Source organism: Taudactylus pleione, unplaced genomic scaffold, assembly GCF_031769625.1.
Source record: "Taudactylus pleione unplaced genomic scaffold, aTauple2 ptg000278l, whole genome shotgun sequence".
NCBI classification, from domain to species: domain Eukaryota; kingdom Metazoa; phylum Chordata; class Amphibia; order Anura; family Myobatrachidae; genus Taudactylus; species Taudactylus pleione.
In genome coordinates this window covers 4452278-4463999 of record NW_028284680.1, presented here as the reverse complement: position 1 = coordinate 4463999, position 11722 = coordinate 4452278, and the positions used below count along the sequence as shown (strand labels likewise).

Genomic DNA, 11722 nt, shown 5'->3' with positions numbered 1-11722 from the left:
CTGGCATATTTAGCTTCTAATAATAACAGATCAAAGCCTCGGCCAGAGGATAGAGGACACAAAGCTGCTGTATATTAATAAGTAGCAGAACAGGGATTCGGCAATCACCGAGAGAACCTCCACATTACAGATAAAACGCGCTGAGCGTTGGAGATCTCACAGTGCCACATTTCTGCAAGTGATCGGCTCGCAGAAGAATAATTTATAAAATTATAAAACCATCATTCGTCAGACGAGATGGGTTCCGCGGCGTCAGGCCAGAAGCAGAAGACCATATTCCTGGAGGTGGACGGAAAGGTCCAGAAGGTAAGGTCAGACTATTTGTAGGGTCTTCTCTGAATGTGCGGATGGCATAAAAAATGGCGCAAAAATAAATACCCCAAATTTTAAATGGAGAGGTGCTAATGTCTAGTGGATTTACTAATATGACAGTAGACAAATAATATTTTGCTCTAAAAAAAAAAAAAAAGAATCATCGACTTTTAAATTAACAGGTTTTTTTTTTTTTTTTTACAGTCAGGACACATTTAATATTTTGGGGGCACAATAAAAATTGTACAAAATCAGTGAGATTTTTTTTTTTTTTTTCACCTATAAGATATTTGTACAATAAATGGTGCAAATTTTTCACAGAACTTTTTAAATCACTTTTTTTTCTTTTTTAAATCCTTTTTAACATTTATATGTAAATGTTAACAGGAAAAAAAATATTTTAGCGTACAAAGGCCCTCATTCAGAGCCGCTCGCTATTTGCGGTCGTTCGTTCTAAAACAAGGGGTGGCTATTCAAATGAACCGTTCGCTAATTGCGGTCTGTTCACGCCTCTAAGTCTGAACGAGCGAGCAAAACTTGCGGTTGTAATTTCGAAAAATACGCCCCTTGCCGCTCGCAGCATACGTCATGTCTGCTATTTATTAGATTAATCGAGTACATCGAACAGCGTATGAACTGCTCGCTATTCTTGTGGCTGGTTTTTTCAACCGCTATTTTGCGAGCAGTTCTGAGTAAAAAAAAAACAAGTGACGTGGTCAATGACGCTGCTGTATTAATTATGCACTTCCTTAAAACGCCCGTTTTGACCTTTAAGCACGCCTGCGTTCGGATCTCCACTCCCCGTTTTCAAGCACCTTCCCCTGTTACCACCCACATACGCCTCCTTCTGTCACTCAAAATAGCAGGCATTCGCTATATAGCGAACAAACTATTTTCGGCCGCACTGACTGGTTCGTGCAAGCGTATTAAAATCCGTACGCATGCGCAGATGTGCGAACATCGGTCAGAACGAACGAGCGGCCGCTTACGAGCGGCTCTGAATCAGGGCCAAAATTCACCATGTGGCCAGATTATTTAATTAACTGTGAGCTGCTCCACCATTTGCCTCCATGCAGCCTGTATTCACTGTGGCGTGGATTAAACGAGACGTGGAACGCTCCCCGCTATGCGTTTTATAGCTGTTGTGTCTTCGCTGATGACGGATCTTTCCGAATAGCTTGTTCCATCTCAGACCCCAGACGTATGATTAGGCTGAGAGCTGGTGATTGGAGAGGTCGTTGTATTAAACCGAATTTGCGGTTATTTCCTCGTAGCCAATCCATGGATTTTCCTTGTCTCGCGGCGCGGCTCATTATCCTGCTGACTATCTCGGATAGGTGCCTTACTGCCATGTATAGGGAAGTATCCAAGGTGACTGCTAATGATATTCACACCGGGGACATTCAAACGTCGCTCTACTCGCAATAACTGATCCAAACGGCCTGGTGCAGAGACGTTCTTACCGCCGATGTCGGCCGTAGTGGAGCAATTTTTGCTACCATACAAGCATCCCGATTGTGGGCCTGATTTAGCAAGGATCGCTGATGCGATCGCGGCAGCAAGCGCGTACGCAGTTCTGCGAAATTATGCAAAGGACTGCGATCGCAATGCCGTTGCAGCACAACAGAGAGACGCCCACTCCCCTTTACTCACATCCGTAATACCTTGCAAGTCTGCTAAAACATCGGTACCATCGGAGCCTCGCGCACAATTAAGGCTGGTCAGACCTCACTCACAAACTGCTAAACCTCATGTCTGTATATAGAGGTCAGGCTGCGTATGCCGCCGCAGGGGCTTAATTATGCACTGCCCTGTAATGGCGATGAAACACACTGACACGCCTGCGTTTCGCCGACCCCCCAGCCAGTCACCATTGCCCCCAAAAAGTACTTCCTGTCAGTCACTATGCGATGGGTGTGCGTTGTCAACAGTCCGATCGCAGTGGCTGTTTCGGGCACGCGCACTGCGATGCATGCACAGAGCACAACAATCAGCCGGGTGCGTGCGTTTCTGCACTCGCGATCCTTGCTGAATCAGGCCCTGTGTCCGTACAGAGTTGCATTAAAGTGTATTGGTGTAATGGGCCCTCCCTGGTGGGGAAAGGGGGGTGTCTTAGAGCATGCATGGACGTGGTGCGTGTTATTGGCGTGTCGGCTGTGGCTTTGCGCAGAGACGCTCATCAGCTATCGTAGGAGGCCGTACTCTGACACAGAAGCTGCACCCGCCGTGGGACTGACGCACGTTTAGAGGGTGCACGAAGCAGGACTTCCAGGGTGTACGGAGGCAGACAGCGGGCGTCTCAGTCCTGGCACATGTTATAGGTGCGCACCGACACCAGGGATGGGCTATGTAGCAGCATTTGTATAAAGTCGCAGAGGGGCGTCCGCCAATAGACGCGGCTGCAGCCGTTTCTGCATCCATCTCAGAATCGGGCCCAAAGCGTGATAGATGGAATACACCGCCGCTATCCTGCATTGTGGACTCCGTACAGGAGGATTCCGTGGACACACGGTTATGTCCATGTCTTAGTACACCCAGCAACACGCAAAACAACATGTATTCAACAGACAAGGGCAATGACTTTCCAGTACTGTCTCTCATCCTTACTCCCTGCATTGCCTATCTCTGTATGGGCAGTGGGGCTCATTCACCAGCTCCCATATCCCATTGGGTGTTCTGATATTCTTCCAGTATAGACTGATCTGTGACCTCCTCATAGCATAGTCTGATCTCTAACCCTCCATGTACCATACATAATGTCCTCTGTATACTATAGACTGACCTGTGACCTCCTTATATCATAGTCTGTCCTCTGACCCTCTGTGTATCATATATAATGTCCTCTGTATACTATAGACTGACCTGTGACCTCCTTATAGCATAATCTGTCCTCTGACCCTCTGTGTATCATATATAATGTCCTCTGTATAATATAGACTAACCCCCTGTGTATCATATATAATGTCCTCTGTATACTATAGACTGACCTGTGACCTCCTTATAGCATAGTCTGTCCTCTGACCCCCTGTGTATCATATATAATGTCCTCTGTATACTATAGACTGACCTGTGACCTCCTCATAGCATAGTCTGATCTCTAACCCTCCATGTACCATACATAATGTCCTCTGTATACTATAGACTGACCTGTGACCTCCTTATATCATAGTCTGTCCTCTGACCCTCTGTGTATCATATATAATGTCCTCTGTATACTATAGACTGACCTGTGACCTCCTTATAGCATAATCTGTCCTCTGACCCTCTGTGTATCATATATAATGTCCTCTGTATAATATAGACTAACCCCCTGTGTATCATATATAATGTCCTCTGTATACTATAGACTGACCTGTGACCTCCTTATAGCATAGTCTGTCCTCTGACCCCCTGTGTATCATATATAATGTCCTCTGTATAGTATAGACTGACCTGTGACCTCCTTATAGCATAATCTGTCCTCTGACCCTATGTGTATCATATATAATGTCCTCTGTATAGTATAGACTGACCTGTGACCTCCTTATAGCATAGTCTGTCCTCTGACCCCATGTATCATATATAATGTCCTCTGTATACTATAGACTGACCTGTGACCTCCTTATAGCATAATCTGTCCTCTGACCCTCTGTGTATCATATATAATGTCCTCTGTATAATATAGACTGACCTGTGACCTCCTTATAGCATAATCTGTCCTCTGACCCTCTGTGTATCATTTATAATGTCCTCTGTATAATATAGACTGACCTGTGACCTCCTTATAGCATAATCTGTCCTCTGACCCTCTGTGTATCATATATAATGTCCTCTCTATAATATAGACTGACCTGTGACCTCCTTATAGCATAATCTGTCCTCTGACCCTCTGTGTATAATATATAATGTCATCTCTATAGTATAGACTGACCTGTGACCTCCTTATAGCATAGTCTGTCCTCTGACCCCCTGTCTATCATATATAATGTCCTCTGTATAATATAGACTGACCTGTGACCTCCTTATAGCATAATCTGTCCTCTGACCCTCTGTGTATAATATATAATGTCCTCTGTATACTATAGACTGACCTGTGACCTCCTTATAGCATAATCTGTCCTCTGACCCTCTGTGTATCATATATAATGTCCTCTGTATAATATAGACTGACCCCCTGTGTATCATATATAATGTCCTCTGTATACTATAGACTGACCTGTGACCTCCTTATAGCATAATCTGTCCTCTGACCCTCTGTGTATCATATATAATGTCCTCTGTATACTATAGACTGACCTGTGACCTCCTTATAGCATAATCTGTCCTCTGACCCTCTGTGTATCATATATAATGTCCTCTGTATAATATAGACTGACCTGTGACCTCCTTATAGCATAATCTGTCCTCTGACCCTCTGTGTATCATATATAATGTCCTCTGTATACTATAGACTGACCCCCTGTGTATCATATATAATGTCCACTGTATACTATAGACTGACCTGTGACCTCCATATAGCATAATCTGTCCTCTGACCCTCTGTGTATCATATATAATGTCCTCTGTATAGTATAGACTGACCTGTGACCTCCTTATAGCATAGTCTGTCCTCTGACCCCATGTATCATATATAATGTCCTCTGTATAGTATAGACTGACCTGTGACCTTCTTATAGCATAATCTGTCCTCTGACCCTCTGTGTATCATATATAATGTCCTCTGTATACTATAGACTGACCTGCGACCTCCTTATAGCATAGTCTGTCCTCTGACCCCCTGTGTATCATATATAATGTCCACTGTATACTATAGACTGACCTGTGACCTCCTTATAGCATAATCTGTCCTCTGACCCTCTGTGTATCATATATAATGTCCTCTGTATAGTATAGACTGACCTGTGACCTCCTTATAGCATAGTCTGTCCTCTGACCCTCCATGTACCATACATAATGTCCTCTGTATACTAGACTGACCCCCTGTGTATCATATATAATGTCCTCTGTATACTATAGACTGACCTGTGACCACCTTATAGCATAATCTGTCCTCTGACCCTCTGTGTATCATATATAATGTCCTCTGTATAGTATAGACTGACCTGTGACCTTCTTATAGCATAATCTGTCCTCTGACCCTCCGTGTATCATATATAATGTCCTCTGTATACTATAGACTGACCTATGACCTCCTTATAGCATAATCTGTCCTCTGACCCTCTGTGTATCATATATAATGTCCTCTCTATAATATAGACTGACCTGTGACCTCCTTATAGCATAATCTGTCCTCTGACCCTCTGTGTATAATATATAATGTCATCTCTATAGTATAGACTGACCTGTGACCTCCTTATAGCATAGTCTGTCCTCTGACCCCCTGTCTATCATATATAATGTCCTCTGTATAATATAGACTGACCTGTGACCTCCTTATAGCATAATCTGTCCTCTGACCCTCTGTGTATAATATATAATGTCCTCTGTATACTATAGACTGACCTGTGACCTCCTTATAGCATAATCTGTCCTCTGACCCTCTGTGTATCATATATAATGTTCTCTGTATAATATAGACTGACCCCCTGTGTATCATATATAATGTCCTCTGTATACTATAGACTGACCTGTGACCTCCTTATAGCATAATCTGTCCTCTGACCCTCTGTGTATCATATATAATGTCCTCTGTATACTATAGACTGACCTGTGACCTCCTTATAGCATAATCTGTCCTCTGACCCTCTGTGTATCATATATAATGTCCTCTGTATAATATAGACTGACCTGTGACCTCCTTATAGCATAATCTGTCCTCTGACCCTCTGTGTATCATATATAATGTCCTCTGTATACTATAGACTGACCCCCTGTGTATCATATATAATGTCCACTGTATACTATAGACTGACCTGTGACCTCCATATAGCATAATCTGTCCTCTGACCCTCTGTGTATCATATATAATGTCCTCTGTATAGTATAGACTGACCTGTGACCTCCTTATAGCATAGTCTGTCCTCTGACCCCATGTATCATATATAATGTCCTCTGTATAGTATAGACTGACCTGTGACCGTCTTATAGCATAATCTGTCCTCTGACCCTCTGTGTATCATATATAATGTCCTCTGTATACTATAGACTGTCCTGCGACCTCCTTATAGCATAATCTGTCCTCTGACCCTCTGTGTATCATATATAATGTCCTCTGTATACTATAGACTGACCTGCGACCTCCTTATAGCATAATCTGTCCTCTGACCCCCTGTGTATCATATATAATGTCCTCTGTATACTATAGACTGACCTGCGACCTCCTTATAGCATAGTCTGTCCTCTGACCCCCTGTGTATCATATATAATGTCCACTGTATACTATAGACTGACCTGTGACCTCCTTATAGCATAATCTGTCCTCTGACCCTCTGTGTATCATATATAATGTCCTCTGTATAGTATAGACTGACCTGTGACCTCCTTATAGCATAGTCTGTCCTCTGACCCCATGTATCATATATAATGTCCTCTGTATAGTATAGACTGACCTGTGACCTCCTTATAGCATAATCTGTCCTCTGACCCTCTGTGTATCATATATAATGTCCTCTGTATACTATAGACTGTCCTGCGCCATCTGTGTGTCATACAGACTGACCTGTGACCCTCTGACCATCCATAGCTTATATAGACTGTCCTGTGCCATCTGTGTCATACAGACTGACCTGCTGCCTTCTGACCATCCATAGCTTATATAGATTGTCCTGTGCCATCTGTGTGTCATACAGACTGACCTGTGACCATCCATAGATTATATAGACTGTCCTGTGCCATCTGTGTGTCATACAGACTGACCTGTGACCCTCTGACCATCCATAGCTTATATAGACTGTCCTGTGCCATCTGTGTCATACAGACTGACCTGCTGCCTTCTGACCATCCATAGCTTATATAGATTGTCCTGTGCCATCTGTGTGTCATACAGACTGACCTGTGACCATCCATAGATTATATAGACTGTCCTGTGCCATCTGTGTGTCATACAGACTGACCTGTGACCCTCTGACCATCCATAGCTTATATAGACTGTCCTGTGCCATCTGTGTCATACAGACTGACCTGCTGCCTTCTGACCATCCATAGCTTATATAGATTGTCCTGTGCCATCTGTGTGTCATACAGACTGACCTGTGACCATCCATAGATTATATAGACTGTCCTGTGCCATCTGTGTGTCATACAGACTGACCTGTGACCCTCTGACCATCCATAGCTTATATAGACTGTCCTGTGCCATCTGTGTGTCATACAGACTGACCTGTGACCCCTCTGACCATCCATAGCTTATATAAACTGTCCTGTGCCATCTGTGTGTCATACAGTTACCTGTGACCCCTCTGACCATCCATAGCTTATATAGACTGTCCTGTGCCATCTGTGTGTCATACAGACTGACATGTGACCCCTCTGACCATCCATAGCTTATATAGACTGTCCTGTGCCATCTGTGTGTCATACAGACTGACCTGTGACCCTCTGACCATCCATAGCTTATATAGACTGTCCTGTGCCATCTGTGTGTCATACAGACTGACCTGTGACCCCTCTGACCATCCATAGCTTATATAGACTGTCCTGTGCCATCTGTGTGTCATACAGACTGACCTGTGACCATCCATAGATTATATAGACTGTCCTGTGCCATCTGTGTGTCATACAGACTGACCTGTGACCCTCTGACCATCCATAGCTTATATAGACTGTCCTGTGCCATCTGTGTGTCATACAGACTGACCTGTGACCCTCTGACCATCCATAGCTTATATAGACTGTCCTGTGCCATCTGTGTCATACAGACTGACCTGCTACCTTCTGACCATCCATAGCTTATATAGACTGTCCTGTGCCATCTGTGTGTCATACAGACTGACCTGTGACCCTCTGACCATCCATAGATTATATAGACTGTCCTGTGCCATCTGTGTGTATCATACAGACTGACCTGTGACCCCTCTGACCATCCATAGATTATATAGACTGTCATGTGCCAGCTGTGTGTCATACAGACTGACCTGCTACCTTCTGACCATCCATAGCTTATATAGACTGTCCTGTGCCATCTGTGTGTCCGCAAGACTGACCCATGACCCCCTGTACATTGTTATTCTGTGATTTATGTTAATAATGGTGGTATCTGGTTTTACAGATCATTTTCAGCCAGCAGAGCAGCACGAGTGAGATAAAACAGATTCTGAGCACAAGCGCTGGCCTGCCCTGGTAACGTTCCTGTGTAAATGTTCATTTCACTAATTATACTGAGACAAATCATTTATCTGTTCTGTCACATCTGTCGTTTGGTTTATTCCTCAGGATTCTGCTATGTCACTTACACAGGGTGGTCCATTAGTGTGGAAACACCCTTATAAAAAGGAAATGAGTAAGGAAATATTAATCCAGTGTCTACACACATGATATGGGAGTGGGGGAAAACTTTTTAGGGTATGTCACCTGTATGGCGGCCATCTCGAAGTTGGCCATCTTGGATGCAATTCTCATTTTTTAATTGGGAAGGTAGTCATGTGACAAATGCAGAATTTCAAAAGAAAAACAATGGTGTTCCTCGTTGTAATGTATTTTTAATCATTCTCGGGTTTTAACATAGTTTATAGGATATGTTGGAAGTACTGTCCACCCTGTTGCAGTGTTAAGGTTTTTCCCATTCCTGATGGACCTTAACCAACATGTCTGGCTGAATCTGAGCACAAGCATCAACAATTCTTTGTTGCAGATGATAACGATCTAATATCGTCACAGCATAAACATGTTCCTTCAGGTGACCCCACAGATAGAATCCAACGCTAGTAAATCTGGGGATCTTGGTGGCCACTGGACTGGACCTCTACGGTCAATCCACCATAGGGGGAAACTGCACATCAGGATATTCCCTGACAATGAGTCCATAATGAGGGGGCCACCATCTTGCTGTAAGAAATTAGGATATAACCCATCCTCTGATAATAATAACAGAAAAATCTCTTCATCTAACAACCCCTTGTAACGTGCTGCTGTTACTGTTCCATCAATGAGAATGGTCCCACAATACGGGTACCCCACACACCCTACCAACTGTTCTGCCGAGGCTACAAGCCTACAGGCCCCATCCAGTGAGGGTTTGTCTCTGACCAGTACCTGTGGTTCTGTTTGCTTATCTCACCATTGGCGAAGAAATTTGTCTTATCACTAAACAATACCTGGTGTGGGAAATGAGGGTTCAGCTGAAGGTGCTGTGTGTTACCTAGTGTACAAACTCCACCCGACGGTCTGGGTCATCCTCAGTCAGGTGTTGTAGGGGAGCCATTTATGTGTAGCCACAATTATCAAATGGCCGCACAACTAACCCCACATTCAGGAGACAGACGGCGAGTGCTACGTTCTGGGGTCTATGAAAATTACGCCAGCAGTTGTTGTTGCTTCATCTGTAACAGTTTTTGTTTGTCCACTTTTTGGTTTATCTGCAACTGATCCGGTTTCCTTACATTTGGCAAGGAGTTTGGCAACTGCACTGTGAGTAACCGGTGACCTATTTGGGTGACATTGATTGAAATCATTTGCACTAACACGTGTGCTTCATTCTCCAGATAGCAGGAGCATCTCAACACGTTCTGTTAGTGTTAGTGTCATTGTCAGTCAAAATTTCGTGAATGAATAAAAGATGCGTTAAATCGAAGAGCACCATTGTTTTTCTTATGAAAGTCTGCATCTGTTGTGTGTCACATGACTACCTTCCCAACTAAAAAAATTAGAGTTGCATTCAAGATGGCCGACTTCAAGATGGCCACCATACTGGTGACATACCCTAAAAAGTTTTTCCCCACTCTCATATCACATGTGTAGAAACTGGATTCATATTTCCATACTCATTTCTTTTTTATAAGGGTGTTTCCACACTTATGGACCACCCTCTGTTTCTTGTACATTGCAGTATGTTATATTATACAATTACCGTCAGGAGAGACCTACATGTAATTCTCTACATGCGTGTCTTACATGTCTATTGTTTCCTACTCAAAGGCAGACGCTCATTGTCCTTGTTGACAAAAAAGGTACAATCATTGCCACCGACCACACTATTCCTACCAACTGTAAGACGTAAGTACTTACCCCAGTGCCCCCATGTGACACAATGTGCGTCTCTCTGAGCAGATCAAATACCTGTTACCAACTAATTGATATATTTGTACTTATTTCAGTTCCCCATATCGGATCATCTCCCAAGCTGTGGCTCAGGGACCAGGTCTGTATGGTCAGGTCTGTGGGGGAAGCCATTGGCACATCCTAATGGCTGCACTACTAGAACACGACTTAATCAGTCTCATTTGTAGAAAATTTTAAAAAAGGGGGTCTGGGAGAAAAAGGAAATGGGGGTGGTGTGATAATATAAGGGGCACATTTGTAGTTCTAAAGATTAATCCAAACTATTCTTTACATTTTCAGAAAAGGAAGATGGATTCCAGACTCTCTTGTCCCAAGTTACAGAAGAGTTTTCCCGGTAGGTACAGTGTATCTCACTGAGTCACACCTGCCAGTCTGATTAACTGACGCGTTTCACTGTGTTGTTTCCCAAGTTACAGAAGAGTTTTCCCAGTAGGTACAGTGTATCTCACTGAGTCACACCTGCCAGTCTGATAACTGACGCATTTCACTGTGTTGTGGCCCAAGTGACTAGCATTGGGTGCTACCTGATTTTAGGTTTAGAGTGAATGTTGCCCGGGGTGCCCATTGCTGGCTACACCAGACAGAGTATAGGCCAGAGGTTCCCAAACGCGGTCCTCAAGCCTCCCCAACAGTCCAGGTTTTGGAGATATCCATGGTTGAGCACAGGTGACTTATTAATACCTCAGTCAATTTGACTCTAACCAGCTATGCTCATTCATGGATATCTCTAAAACCTGAACTGTTGGGGAGCCTTGAGAACCACGTTTGGGAACCTCTGGTCTAGGCCTTTGTTTGCAGCACTGCACAGTGTAATACAGATGTACAAACTGAAAGCTTGGAGTGCAGAAGGGTCGAGCACCAACAAGGGCGCAGGTCACAGGGGTTAGAGGAGATCTGGGGTTTAGTGGGTAGTATGGTGACTCGTGTATGCGTTATTATACTGATGGTAGAATATACCATGTATATAAGGTGGATTAGGGGAATTCACATGTTAATTTAGTACCGTCAGGGCTTGGAGACACAAGGTAACCTCGTCCATTAGATATAATATGAGATATGGTAAGAACTTACCCTTGTTATCTCTATTTCTACGAAGTCCATAGGGTTCCACAGGATACTTTGGGTATAGGTGATGACGTCAGGCATCGGGCACCATAGAGTTAAGTTTTCAGCCTCCCAGGATGCACTAGGGTCCCCCTCCTATACCCCACCCCCG

The 11722-nt window shown here is 43.8% G+C and overlaps 1 protein-coding gene across 1 annotated transcript in view; it reads left to right on the top strand.

The window, feature by feature from the left end:
- Positions 1 to 237: 237 nt before the first annotated feature.
- The window catches only part of LOC148513492 (high affinity cGMP-specific 3',5'-cyclic phosphodiesterase 9A-like), a 44979-nt gene continuing 33494 nt past the window's right edge, over positions 238 to 11722 (top strand). The window contains exons 1-4 of the mRNA XM_088481824.1: positions 238 to 306; positions 10274 to 10440; positions 10542 to 10585; positions 10786 to 10840. Of these exons, the coding sequence (XP_088337950.1) occupies positions 238 to 306; positions 10274 to 10440; positions 10542 to 10585; positions 10786 to 10840 (335 nt within the window). The remainder of the gene's footprint in view (positions 307 to 10273; positions 10441 to 10541; positions 10586 to 10785; positions 10841 to 11722) is intronic.